Source organism: Procambarus clarkii, chromosome 88, assembly GCF_040958095.1.
Source record: "Procambarus clarkii isolate CNS0578487 chromosome 88, FALCON_Pclarkii_2.0, whole genome shotgun sequence".
NCBI classification, from domain to species: Eukaryota; Metazoa; Arthropoda; class Malacostraca; order Decapoda; family Cambaridae; genus Procambarus; species Procambarus clarkii.
The window spans coordinates 17,335,081-17,350,273 of record NC_091237.1 but is presented as its reverse complement, the minus strand read 5'-3'; the positions used below and the strand labels follow the sequence as shown (position 1 = coordinate 17,350,273).

The 15,193-nt window shown below is 37.8% G+C and overlaps 1 protein-coding gene across 12 annotated transcripts in view; it reads left to right on the top strand.

Moving 5' to 3' along the window:
• The window catches only part of LOC123745820 (mitogen-activated protein kinase kinase kinase 7-interacting protein 3 homolog), a 158,363-nt gene that overhangs the window by 127,018 nt on the left and 16,152 nt on the right, over positions 1-15,193 (top strand). For 5 of the 12 annotated variants that reach the window (XM_045726839.2, XM_045726837.2, XM_045726836.2 and 2 more), the window contains 4 exons: positions 2,739-2,817; positions 4,657-4,740; positions 6,843-7,075; positions 9,071-13,585. In XM_045726839.2, the coding sequence (XP_045582795.1) occupies positions 2,739-2,817; positions 4,657-4,740; positions 6,843-7,075; positions 9,071-9,418 (744 nt within the window). In that variant the 3' untranslated portion in view covers positions 9,419-13,585. Of the gene's footprint in view, positions 1-2,738; positions 2,818-4,656; positions 4,741-6,842; positions 7,076-9,070; positions 13,586-15,193 lie in introns of those variants that run through there. The other 7 variants (XM_069317611.1, XM_069317612.1, XM_069317609.1 and 4 more) reach the window with 2 other exon arrangements.

Sequence of the window (15,193 nt, the reverse complement as noted above, 5' to 3'; positions counted from 1 at the left end):
ATATATATATATATATATATATATATATATATATATATAATATATATATATATATATATATATATATATATATATATATATACACACAAGAATGTACATTGGGTTTATGAGAATACATAACACATTGATGTTATGTACTCTCATAACATTATATGTTGTGTATTATGTACATAACATTATATGCAGCATATATAATTATATAATATATATACAGTATATATAAAATATAAACACACACATGCATGTAAACACGGACAATTATAATACAGTATGCATATAGTATATCTTAATCAAATATATACCCAATTGAAGAACATTAGAGTCATATTGGTCCAATAATACTCCATCATTTGCTTGCTAGGCTTAGACTGCTGGTTCATTTCATGCATCCAAGAAAAATTTAGGGCAGTTGGTGCCATAATTGATAGTGTGAAAAAGTATATACAGTAATACCAAAATTGTCACTGGTTTCCTCCAAATAAAAAGACAAAAAAACAGTAAATTAAGAATTAGCTGCTGTTGAGTTGTGTGCATACATTATTTGGAAATATCTGGATTGTATGTATGTATGTATAATAAATAATTGTGTTGGGGGGATTGGCAACCAGTGTATATATATACACGTGTTAGCCTTATATCAAGATCCCCCCAAGATTGAACTACTGACTCCTTTCCCCAAGATGCAACCTCACAAGAAGCTGACTAACTCCTGGTGGAACTATTGACTGCTAGATGAACTGGGGTATTAGGTGATAGGAAATGCACCCAACCATTTCTGTGTCTTCCCTGGGATTCAAACCCGGAATAATCGATTGTGAGTCAATAACAAACCCAATTGTATTACCTGGACTCCTTGCTGTACTTCGTGGACCTTTACTGTATAATATATATGTGAATTCTATATATACTGTACTGTATATAAAAATAATATACAGAGGCACTTCTTATGGCCTACTCCACATGGTTAAGGTGATAAAATGAGGGTCTTATTTCATCTTCCTAGAAATGTGGCATAAACATTGAAAGTGCTCAGAGAAAATGTTGACTACATTCTGGTGGTTGTATAATCCTGATGTGTAATTAGTTTGTGACATGACACAGAAATGGCATTTAAAGTGTAAATAGAATTTAATGTGAATATATAATAATTAAAATAATTCATTATGTCGAGTGTATTCATACACGTTAGGCTTATATCGAGGTCCCTCCCAAAAGGTCGAATTACTGACCCCGGCCAGGATGAAACCCCAGAACAAGCTGACTGACTCCGGAGTACCTATTTACTGCTAGGTGAACAGGTGCATTAGGTGATAGGAAATGCACCCAACTATTTCTGTCCCATACGGGATTCGAACCTGGAATTCTCAATTGTGAGTTGAAAATGAACCCGACTGTACTACCAGAACCCTGAATGTCATGTTATGGAATGTGGGATAGGAGAAAACAAACCATATACACCCTATAAATTATGTGGAAATTTTTTAATAATTCTGATACAGAAAGAGATGTAGAGGTGGTTCTTGATAGAAAACTGTCTCCTGAGGACTAAATAAAGAACATTGTTCAAGGAGCTCGTGCAATTCTTTCCAATTTCAGAATTGCTTTTAAATACATGAATGGTGACATAGAGTACTGAGGATATTGTTCGTGATGTTTATGAGACCAAAGTTGGAATAAGCAGTGGTTATGTGGTGTCCATATCTTATCTTAAGAAGCACATTATCATACTTGGAAAGGTGCAAAGACATGCAGTAAATGGCTTCCAAAACTGAAAGACGAGAGCTACAAGGAGAGATTAGAGGCATTAAATATGCCAATGCTAAAAGATAGAAGAAAAAGAGACAATGTGATCACTATGTACAAAATAGTAAAGGTAATCAACAAAATTGATAAGGAAGAATGCTTGAGTCCTGGAACTTTAAAAACAAGAGGTCATAGATTTAAGTTAACTAAACAAAGCTGCTGAAGAAAATAAGAAAATTTACTTTCACAGAGTGGTAGACGGTTGGAACAAGTTAAATGAGAAGCTGGTGGAGGCCAAAACCATTAGTAGTTCAAAGCATTATACAGTATGACAGAGTGCTGAGAAGACGAGGCACGTAAATGTAGCTCTCATCTTATAACTTTACTTAGGTAACTACACTTTAGTATAGTTGGCCAGCCAGAGGCTTAGGGCCTGTGCAGGAATATCCATGAAAAAAAGTAATTACCTATACCAATACAGTACAGTACCCCACCATATTATTATTATTATTATTTGAACAAATCTACAAGGGATTTACCTTACCTTGAAGTGTTTCCGGGGCTTAGCGTCCCCATGGCCCAGTCGTCGACCAGGCCTCCTCGTTGCTGGACTAGTCAACCAGGCTGTTTGACGTGGCTGCTCACAGCCTGACATATGAATCACAGCCTGGCTGATCAGGTATCCTTTGGAGGTGCTTATCCAGTTCTCTCTTGAACACTTTGAGGGTTTGATTGAACACTGTGAGCCTTGATGAGGGTTCGAATCTATGTGTTGGAGGTCATGGTAAGTACCTTGTACCACAACATGGTAAGTACGACGATGTGTACCATGTCATGGTACAGTCGACTAGAGCGCATCTGGGAACATCCAGCATATAGGTTTGAAACCCTCATCGAGGCCCCTGTGGATTTGTTCCTTTGACATATTACTTTATTGTGATTTCTGTGTGTATTATTATTATCATCATCATCATCATACACATATTATTTTCCAGAGAATTGAAGAAGTACAACGTGAGAATCAGCGATTACAATCGGAGTGCTACGAAATGGAAAATAAAATTTTACGTCTTGGTAAGCTGATACTTCTTATTTTTTGTATGTTACTTAATATAATGCTTTTCTTTCATCTAAAAACAATTAATTTGATACACTGTACTATTAATTAAGAATGCAATACATCACATACAGTATACTGTTTCCAACTTTTTTGAGGTGGGAAGTCATGAACCTGGAAAAAATAGGAGACCAGATAGAGAAAAAGAATAGTATAACAAAATTGAGTATATAATGAAAAAAGAATTATCTCCTTTCTGAGCTGTTCCTTCACTTGCTTCCTGAGGCTAATGGCCTATTTGGGTTCACAAAGAGACATGCCATCTGTTAGGCTCTTAATGACTCTCACATCATAACCAGCAACTTATCAAATACGGAAGTTAGGTCATGTAGATGGGAAAGAGAGATGATAGTAAATCTTAACTCTAGCCACCACTGAAAGATCAATTAATTACAGTACAGTATACATTAAATTATAAAATGAACATTATACTTAACAAACTACTTTAAAGTGAAAATTGTAATAAACTAGTGCTAATTCTCACTGTGGTAACTACCAGTTGGGCAATTAGCTATTATTCTGATAACCAGCAGGTTGCAGCATCACGGCAACGACTTGTAGCCCTAGCCACCAAAGTGTGCTCTGAACTAAACCCTTTCAGTTATTCACTTGAACCAGCTTCAACGGAAGAAAGAAAGAAACATCTAAGTCACTAAGTCAAATGAGACAGGGGACATCCCCAAGTATAAATAATAGTCTAAATTGATTGCAGAAGGTGCCCTACAGGTTAAAGGTTGCCCATAGAGTAAGAAATAATCACTAACGTATTGCTTTTAAGTGAAAGAAAGAAATCACAACGCTGCACTGGCCAAATCGAAAAGACAGCTCATCGAAGAACAAGAACTAAAATGTTCAACTCCCCAAAAGCATGGAACCAAAGGCTACAGTATAAATTTTTGAATAGTCAGAATGTCTTTGACACAGTACACACCAAGAAATTAGTGCATAAGTTGGAGAAGCAGGCAGGAATGATAGGGAAGATGTGCTTGTGGAAAAGGGAGTATCTAAGTAACAGAAGACAATGTCATAACAGGAAAGATCTCACAGTGGCATGTCACTTGAGGGAGAGTACTCGGACCAATACCGTTTCCGATGTGTGTAAATGAAATTTAGAGAGTATAGGCTCATTTCTTTCACTGTTAGCTGATGATGTAAAAGTTGTGAGGAAGATTGCAATAAACTAAAAAATTACCTGGACAAGAATGAAAGATTGATCCCAGGGTTAGCCTTGCTGTAACTGTGGGACCATCTTCAGCTAGCATTATGATCTCTTCTTTATGAGCAAATCAGATTCTGGTCCTGGTGTTTGGTAGGCTTGCATAAGTCCAGAGACCTGGTAGGTTTGTGGACGTGTCTGTTGAAATAAGCCCAAAGTAGCCTCCATGCAGCTGTGGAGGCTGCTCCGAAAAGGGTATTTCTTTACATTAAATGCTTGATTTTATTTGTGTTGTCTGTTTTATACATAACATTATTGTTTTTAATTATTGTAAATGATAGAACATGCTTTTTTCTGCACTTTGATGTCAAAATTAGGGTAATTGGTAAACTTAAGAGTATAGAGGCAAGGTCTCTTGGAGAATATTAAGTTCTGTGCAAAGTACTGTAAGCGTATAGAGGAGGCTTTTATTAGCATTTGGTTATTGAATAAAATATTGATTATTTTATAAGTTGAAATTTTTTTGTTTACCTGGTGTAGGAAATTTATTAAGTATTCAGTACATGTACTGTAATTGTATTTCAGGATATTTGTATAATTCTTCATTGTTTCAAGTAAGTCTTTTTTTCCATTCTCACAGCCCCAGATATGGAATCAGAAGGTTACTCAAATTTACCCAACACCCAACCATACAATGAAGTCCCTGCAGCCCTTCAGTTAACTAGTAAGTATTTTTGAGTGTTTGAGATCTTCAAAACTACACTATAATGGCATCTTGACACAAGCAACAGAGGAGAGGAAGGGAAGAGGAAGGAGGAGAGCAAGAAGCTTTGTGTAATCATTAATGACGAAAGTATCATTACGTAAAGTTGGGACAGTTATCAATGATGATTGCATTGTCTGTAAGGCAATGCAGCCTTAGGTCGGTCCTAAGGAGCCGGTCGGCCGAGCGGAGAGCACGCTGGACTTGTGATCCTGTGGTCCTGGGTTCGATCCTGTGGTCCTGGGTTCGATCCCAGGCGCCGGCGAGAAACAATGGGCAGAGTTTCTTTAACCCTATGCCCCTGTTACCTAGCAGTAAAATAGGTACCTGGGTGTTAGTCAGCTGTCACGGGCTGCTTCCTGGGGGTGGAGGCCTGGTCGAGGACCGGGCCGCGGGGACACTAAAAAGCCCCGAAATCATCTCAAGATAACCTCAAGAAGGCTTGTATTGAAGTGGACAAGTAAACCATATAGAGTGTGTTTGTGGCATTTCATGTATGTGGAATAAACATAACTAACACTTGTTAACACTTTGAAATAATATTTATAATAATAATAATAATAATAATAATAATAATACACAGAGAGTAATCACACTAACATGACTGCATTAATGAAAAAAATCTGTAGGAGCCTTATACCCCATGTCATGGTATAATCCCACCGCATAGGTTCAAACCCTCATCACAGCTCCTACTGGATTTTCAAAATAATAATACAGTAATAATAATATAATAATAATAGGGTAACAGAAACAAGGGCACTATACAGTCTCATTGACATGGCATTTGTAATCTAGCAATGATAGCAACTTTACTGCAAATCATTAAGTCATGGCTGACTATCTTCAGTCCTCTTCTCTCCAGTAGATTTCTGCAGTAGAGCTTAAATCCATTTTATCTGACATTTAAGAAAGTTGTGATTTAAGGCTTGTGGAAAATAATAATAATTCATTGTGTCGGAGGACAGGAAGCCAGATTGTATTCATACAATCGGTATAAGACTAATGTATTAATACATTAGTCTTATACCGAGGTTCCCCCCCCCCCCCTCCCCCAAGTCAAATTATTGACCCTGTCCAGGATGCAAACCCCACAACAAGCTGACTAACTCCTGAGTACCTACTCACTGCTAGGTGAACAGAAGCATTTGGTGAAAGGAAATATGCCCAACCATTTCTGTCCACCTCTTGTTGCGTAATTCATCAACGTTTTCCATTGGTTGGATTAGCAGACTGTATAGATGTCATTTAGGATTTGGTGTTAGGTAGGATTGGATGGCTTGACATAACAGATGACCAGATTAATTTGATTGTGAACCGTTAATTGAATTGAATTTTGCTTTAAAATAAAATAGTGAAACTTACATAGTCAATGTGTGATTGTAGTCTGTACAGGCAGTCTGTGACGATGATAGTCGGGCATGGGATACTGCAGGGCAAAACGTCAGTTGATGTAGTAGAGGACTTGGTTACTGTAGCCAGGCACTGCAGGTCAGGAGGTCATTCACCGTAGCAGCAGGAGTTTCGGTGTTGGAAGAGGATGCAGAGGAGTCTGTTAAGGAAGCAGACCTTCCCTAGAGGTAGAGACTGAGAGAAAATGAGAGAGGCTCTTCTAATTCTGATCATATGGCTTGTGAACTGACAGTCCACTCTGCCCAGGCATGAGGGCATCCAGGCTAGGTGTAATTGGTTCTTGGAAGGTGTGAGACTCTGGAAGAGCTTTAGGGTATGGTTGGCAAATTTTAGCAGCAGGTAAGTATATACAGTACATCATATTTCCAAAATTACGTATTATCTCAATAATCACTTAAAAGAATCCACGTGGTGGAATATTATCATCTTATAATAACCTTTGTGTGAAAATGGTTTGTTAGGAAACAGTATATGACATACAATAGACAATTTTTCTTGTAAATAGAAAGTAAAAACATGTGACTTTTCAAGCATTATTTACATCATACTGTAGTTTGTATTTTTGTAATAATCAAGCTTATTGAATATATATATGGAAATGGAAATTTTTTCAGCAACCAGTCAGTAACTCAAGCTATATTTTCCAACAGGAGCAAGTTCTGGATCAAGTTTGGGCAGTGGAACAGGCTCACCACAAACACCACAGACCCCACACACACCTCACTTAGCTCACATGACTCATATACCTCACACACCTCATGCCTCACACACACCTTATATTCCTCCAAGACCTGCTGCCCCACCACCACCGCCGCCGCCGCCGCCACCACCCCCGCCACCTCCACAAACTTCACTCCCCAACCACAGTTTCAATGAATTTCAGGTTTGAATTAATTTGGTTTTGAAATTTTATACACGATATAGTCAGCCTTCATTAATACACCATGTTATTTGACCAGAGGTTAAGTTTTGAATGATAGTAGAGTAGAGTCATTATAAAACGTGACATAATATAAAATGTGTTTTGGAATTACTAGTGGGAATTAAATGTTTAGCAAAGCTTTTGATAATGTGCATCTTGAAAGATTGATAAGAAATGCAGAGGCTCATGATATAGGAATGCAATCCCAAGTTCAGATAGTGCAAACTGTTGTAAATTGAATTCCCCAGGGCTCTGTTTACTGTACAGGATTGAATAACAACATTTGCAAATTTGGAAAAGATACAAAAATAGGACAAGAAACTAATTCCAATGAAGGATTAAAATTGCTTCAATACCATCTAGATAAGCTCTTGAGGTGGGTGAAAGACTGTCAGATGTAGTTTAATGCAGAAAATTGTAGTACAGTGGAACCTTGAATAACGAATTTAATCTGTTCCGGCGCCGTGCTCGTCATGTGAAACGGACCTCATACAAAAGGAATTTCCCCATCGACAACAATGGAAATAAAATTAATCCGTTCTACCACCGAAAAACATCAATATGATATTCAATGTTTTAAATAATGGTGCAGCCTACCTTACATACACTGAACAAACTTTTATGACATTTTTCTTTCTTCAAATTTGCTAAGTTTTTTCATTTTTTTTACAGCAAAAGGTTCGCTCGACAGGTAGGCTGCTCCATGTTTCTTAAATAAAAAAAAAGTTGAAAAACAGAACAAATTTCAAAAAGGTTCGTTCGGTGTTCGGCAGGTAGGCTGCTCCATGTTTCTTAAAAAAAAAATGAAACAAAAAAACAGTTGAAACAATTTGAAAAACAGACAAATGCCATAAAGGTTCGTTCAGTGTTTGTCGGGTAGGCTGCTCTATTATGACAATCTTTTTTTGTTTCAAATGTGTTCCATTTGTTTTGTATTTTTCATTTGTCTCGATAATTGGAGCAGCCTACCCAACAAACACTGAGCGAACTGTTTTGACATTTGTTGTTTTTCAAAAAATGTCATTTTTTTCTTACATAAAAAGTCAATGCTTTGCAACATCACAGCAGTCACCTCTATATATCCCAGCATCATTAACAGGGGATCTTTAAACAAAAAAAAAAAACATAATTTATTTGCATCGTCGGAGGCGTTCAAGAATGTGCGAGAAGCAGCGCGACCCCACCATGTGATGTTGTCGTTATTCAAACGAGCGCTCGCCATACGAGACAATTTGTCAGTGATCTGCCCGCTCGTTACCCAAAATGCTCGCCAATTGAGGTGGTCATCACTCAAGGTTCTACTGTACTTAGCCTAGGTGATGATTAAAGATTCATCGGACATCACATGGATAAGACTGAAATTGTGAAATCTAAATGCGAAAGATCATAGTATAGTAGGAAAGAAAAAAGCATAGTAGGAATCTTACATCCAACAGTCAATGAATAAATGTACAGAATAAATCAAATACGATATTGGGATTTATTTCTGTAAATGTTAGTAGTAAAACGACAAATGTATTTCTTCAACTTGGGTAATCTTGCTCTAGTTAGGCCTTATTTAGAATATGTTTCATTTTGGGTGCCATACTATAAAATGCATAAATTTACTTGAATACAAGCAAAGAAGGATATGTAACAAAGTACAGTAATCCCAGGAATTAGAAACCTCCAATATGAAGAAAGATGGAAAATCTTGATTTACATTCTCAACAAGTAGGAAGAGCATTCATATACTTCATGATTGAATTATATAAATAAATGGGTGAAAGGGTATAACAAAGGGGATATAAATAAGGTGCTAAATATATCAACACAAAATAGAATACGAAACAATGGAGATAAATTGGAGAAGTTCTGAAACTCTTATATATACAATGAACTTTAACCTGATTATATGTTTATTTGTGAGTTTGAAATATTATACAGCCCTTATGTTGATTGTTATTTGGTTAACAGGGAGTGCATGGGGAAACAGTAGATGAGATTGGTCCAAAGTGGGGATGTACCAAGTGCACCTTCATCAATCACCCAGATATGAACAAGTGCGAGATGTGCGACTATCCACGCTTCACCATAGGTACGACTCCCTCCCATCACGCAGCTCTCCCCCCAAACCACCAGGGCCCCTGCTACTGTCACCGCCACCATACTCCAGGTTCTGTTGCAGGTTCCATAGGGGCAGCTGCAGCTTACTCACCTCAGCGTTCATGCTCCTCTCTTCCACTGTCTAATGAGAAACCAAGCTTAGCTAATGTTCTTAAAGAAAAACTAATTGGACTGCGTGATCGTTCGGATAGTGTCTGACCATAGTACAGTAATGTGTTTGAGTTTTTTAATAGTTTTTAATCTAACTAATGCTCTTTGGCCATATATGATATTTTCCATATACAATACTAATTCACCTGCAGATGCATCACTTATTTATATTTATTAACATTATTCTACTTCCATTTGCATGGGTTGGATCAAGCATGCTAAGTCTTATAAACATAATAAAATACAAATAAATATACATAAAACAGATAGTTAATTGTTAAATTTTTTGGTATTATGAGAGTTACTTGACTCAATGTATACCACAGAGATACCACAATGTGTCACGGGTGTGTGATGTATAGTGTGTGTTGTAGTCTGTCAAATATGTATTTTAAAGTCATAAAATTATGATAAATAATTCTTATTTTCAAGTGTATGGATACACAAATACGTATATACATACATACATGTATTTGAAAAAAATTCCCCTTAATGCATTGTGGCTTTTCTCTTAGGCTATGGGTCCCCTTCTTCCCGCCAGAGACGGTACAGCTCCCTTCCTTCTCTCTTTCCCAGGGCGGCACTTAATGGAGCGCAGCCCTGCTCCTTATTGTCCAGACTACATTGTCCTTCTTACGGTCATGCACATCCATGTTGAATGTCCTGACTTCCAGGATGTACATGTGTCTTGTTTCCCAAATGTCCCTCGCGGTCATTTGTCCCTCGATAGATTCCTTGGTGAATCAGATACCTTTGATATCGCTCGCCTTATGATCTTTTGTTCTCATATTGGCATCCTAAGTGATGACTAGCGCCTTTTAAATATCCTGCACCTTTGATGATGCTACATAGTCTCCCCAACTTGGTACCTTCTTTTAATAATTATTTACTTGGCCCTCTCTCTCTTGCTTTTGGTGCGACCACTCGGCTGTGGTGTTCCTTCCTCTCTTTAGATTTACTAAAAAATACACAATCTGTTTATTATGACAGTTAATAACAAGATGTTATTCGAAAGAAATGAGGGGAAGGGGAGGGAAAATGGACCTGAAAATTTAAGAACTGGAAAGTGGATATCGTTGGTGTTTAGTTTATACGGCACTGGAGCAATGGAAGAAGTATTTTCAAATTATTAATTGAATGTTCTTTGTAAATGTGAGTGCTGTAAAACTACATTTTAAATGCACCATATGGATTGGCCCAAAGGCAGAACTGATAATTTTATTAGCCTAAATCAAAATGTCATAAGTGCTTTTTTGCTAATGATAATGCACTATTGTGAAAATGGTAATACTTATTTATTCAATCTAAATATGAAATTTATTACCCAACAATTATTGAAAAGTGTTATTTGTCTTTAATTATAACATTTGATGAATGATGGCCTTTGTTCTTCTAAGTGTGGCACAGTAATAGTGTGCTAAGCATACTCTGGGTAGCTATCTCTTGCTCTGAAAATATGAATGTGTAATTACCTAAGTGTAGTTACAGGATGAGAGCTACGCTCGTGGTGTCCCGTCTTTTCAGCACTCTTTGTCATATAACGCTTTGAAACTACTGACGGTCTTGGCCTCCACCACCCTTTACAACTGTGTCACAACTGTGTGACACAGTTGTGAAGACATGCTAGAATAGATATTGAATTGTGAAAGAAGGGAGAAGTAATGAAGACTAGGTGTTATATAATAAGTTATACATGACGAATACTGAATTGTGAAGTTTAACCCTCAAAATACAGTTATCGTCGTGCGTTGGTCGTCTAGTGCAGTGTGGACGGACATCATCGAATAAAGATCCACGATGTGTGTGTGTAGGTTTCCCATGTGGTTCTAATAGCTCACTGGTGTTTCCCAACCATAATGGGAAGCCATAAAATAATTTAGTCAATCGGACTTCAGCCCTGCCATCACGTATGGTAATAACGGCACTTATCTGGCCAACTTAAAGATCATCACTGTATATATTTATTTTTGTAATCTTTTTACTTTTACACACAGATTCCTAATTTTTAATATATTTTGAAAATAAAACAAAATATTTTTTGTTTGGTCCTTTCATAATTTAATGCTGATAAATGTCAGAAGGAATTTTGACCACTACTTAGGCCAAAATAAGGGTAGTTATTGTACTGTATATAAATTTTAAAGGATTTACAATACTTTTGAATACAAACCTACAAATCATAAGATAAACAAGTAAAATAAAATAGAAAAAAATCTGATCAGGGTGACCATTATGATGATACAGTAGCCCCATTTTGAGAGTTAATGAAGCTGTTGGTTTATTGTGAATAGTTCGTTGGTGTGGTGGTGATGGTTATATGTGATGCTATGGGGTATGGTGGTGGTGATATGAGATGCTATGGGGTGTGGTGGAGGTGGTGATATGTGATGCTATGGGGTATGGTGGTGGTGATATGAGATGCTATGGGGTGAGGTAGAGGTGGTGGTGATATGAGATGCTATGGGGTATGGTGGTGGTGGTGGTGATATGAGATGCTATGGGGTGTGGTGGTGGTGGTGGTGATATGAGATGCTATGGGGTGAGGTAGAGGTGGTGGTGATATGAGATGCTATGGGGTATGGTGGTGGTGGTGGTGGTGATATGAGATGCTATGGGGTGTGGTGGTGGTGGTGGTGATATGAGATGCTATGGAGTATGGTGGTGGTGATATGAGATGCTATGGGGTGTGGTGGAGGTGGTGATATGAGATGCTATGGGGTATGGTGGTGGTGATATGAGATGGTATGGGGTGTGGTGGAGGTGGTGATATGTGATGCTATGGGGCATGATGGTGATATGTGATACAATAGTGCGTGATAGTTCTGGTTCTCTGTTTGAAGTATGGTGGCATTCTACTGGGTTTCTGTGATGCTATAGTGTATGGTGTGCTGGCTCTACATAATACATTGAAGTATGGTGGTGGTGCTGAGTCCCTGTAATCCTATGGAGAATATTATTGGTACCTGGCTCTCCGTGAAGGCATGGTATCTGGTGGTGCTGATTCTTATAGTCATGCCGTGAGTGCATGATGTAGTGAATGGGTGCCATTGTTAATATATAATTTTCCTTTGTTTCCTCTACTGCTCTCTTATCTTCGCCTGGCAGTGGCAAGTGTTAACAAGAAGTGGACTTCTTGACTTGAGGAGACTTGAGGAGTTATAATGTGAATGTGGCTAAAGAGAAGACCTGATAATTTTAGAAAAAGAGTTAATATAAATCTCTCTCCTTGCTTATTGGTTTCCCCAAGTGGTGATGACCAAAAATATTTGTTCTCGACAATAAAGCATTTGGAAAATTCTTTTAAAAATTACTTATATAGAATATCAGTATGTAATATATTGTGTGGTTCTTTGCTTGACTTCAATAATGAACATTTTTCATCTACTGCATTATTAGGCATTTACTAGTTTACATGATCTTAAAATGATCTACTCCATAGTGATATACATAATGTGAAGCCAATAAATGCTTAATAATTTATTTTACACTTTTGAGTCTACAAGTAACATTCGTGGATGTATCTAAAATCAAAATTGCAGGTACATTAAGCATTTCAGTAACAGTTTGCACCATTTGTTTAATGAGCCAAATTCCTTGGTTACTGGCCAAGCCATGGATCCATGTGGTCCTCCAAGACTACAATGTTAACTAGGCTCTATAGGCTCTTATCTACCTGTTCCCTTACTAAGACAAATATCTGTCTTAATGGTCTTGCTGTGTAAATTGAGGAGGGAAGAAAGTTGGCAGTACTCTTTTTCACTACCAAGAGACTATTTTGCCATTAAATAAAGCAGCAAAACAAAACTCGCAATGAATCCCTGTAAAGAAAACCTTGAATTTGCTATGAGAACTAAATATTGCTGTGTTAACTCCAGAATAGACCACTAACAACTACCCACAGACTGCCACAAGATGAAAGGATGCTATATGTAAACAAGGTTGAGAGAACTGGCAACCCTTGCTTGTTACATGGCATCTCCCCCATTTAACATACTACTCTGCAGAAATTAATTCTGTTGAGTTTTTCTTGACTGCTGTTTCCTTGAGACTGTCTGTGCACGGGGTCTTAGGCTGTTGTGATCACTTGTGTGTGTACTTTGATTTCTACTTCAGCTCTCCTTTGAGTTACCTTCTCTTGATACTAATGGCAGATGGCTTTCAGAGTTTTCTCTATGCTGTTTGGCACAGCCAACTGGACAGTTCCTCTCCTCTTGAGAGGTTCTACTACACTTGCAGATACATGGGTCGTGTCTTATGTCCAGGCCTTAAAGCTTATCATACTCTTACCCTGAGTCTGTTACAGTGTTTCCTGAGATGACTATGGCAGTGCTCTTTCCTTGGGATTACCTTATTAGATGTAAAGTAGAGGCTTCTTATTCAGTATACAGTGCACTGGCCATGGGGCTGCTCTTGTAATTACCTAAGTGTAATTACCTAAGTGTAGTTACAGGATGAGAGCTACGCTCGTGGTGTCCCGTCTTCCCAGCACTCTTTGTCATATAACGCTTTGAAACTACTGACGGTCTTGGCCTCCACCACCTTCTCACTTAACTTGTTCCAACCGTCTACCACTCTATTTGCGAAGGTGAATTTTCTTATATTTCTTCGGCATCTGTGTTTAGCTAGTTTAAATCTATGACCTCTTGTTCTTGAAATTCCAGGTCTCAGGAAGTCTTCCCTGTCGATTTTATCAATTCCTGTTACTATTTTGTATGTAGTGATCATATCACCTCTTTTTCTTCTGTCTTCTAGTTTTGGCATATTTAATGCTTCTAACCTCTCCTCGTAGCTCTTGCCCTTCAGTTCTGGGAGCCACTTAGTAGCATGTCTTTGCACCTTTTCCAGTTTGTTGATGTGCTTCTTAAGATATGGGCACCACACAACAGCTGCATATTCTAGCTTTGGCCTAACAAAAGTCATGAACAATTTCTTTAGAATATCGCCATCCATGTATTTAAATGCAATTCTGAAGTTAGAAAGCATAGCATAGGCTCCTTGCACAATATTCTTTATGTGGTCCTCAGGTGATAGTTTTCTATCTAGAACCACTCCTAGATCTCTTTCTTTATCAGAATTCTTTAAAGATTTCTCACATAATATATAGGTTGTGTGGGGTCTATGTTCTCCTATTCCACATTCCATAACATGACATTTATTAACATTAAATTCCATTTGCCAAGTGGTGCTCCATATACTTATTTTGTCCAGGTCTTCTTGAAGGGCATGACAGTCATCTAAATTCCTTATCCTTCCTATTATCTTAGCATCATCAGCAAACATGTTCATATAATTCTGTATACCAACTGGTAGATCATTTATGTACACAATAAACATCACTGGTGCAAGAACTGAACCCTGTGGTACTCCACTTGTGACATTTCTCCATTCCGATACATTGCCTCTGATTACTGCCCTCATTTTTCTATCAGTCAGAAAATTTTTCATCCATGATAGAAGCTTACCTGTCACCCCTCCAATATTTTCCAGTTTCCAGAACAACCTCTTATGTGGAACTCTGTCGAAAGCCTTTTTTAGGTCCAGATAGATGCAGTCAACCCAACCATCTCTTTCCTGTAATATCTCTGTGGCTCGATCATAGAAACTGAGTAAATTCGATACACAGGATCTTCCAGATCGAAAACCATACTGTCTGTCTGATATTATATCATTTCTCTCTAGGTGTTCTACCCATTTAGTTTTGATTAGTTTTTCCAATACTTTCACTATTACACTTGTCAATGATACAGGTCTATAATTGAGGGGGTCTTCCCTGCTGCCACTTTTGTAGATTGGAACTATGTTAGCCTGTTTCCACCCGTCTGC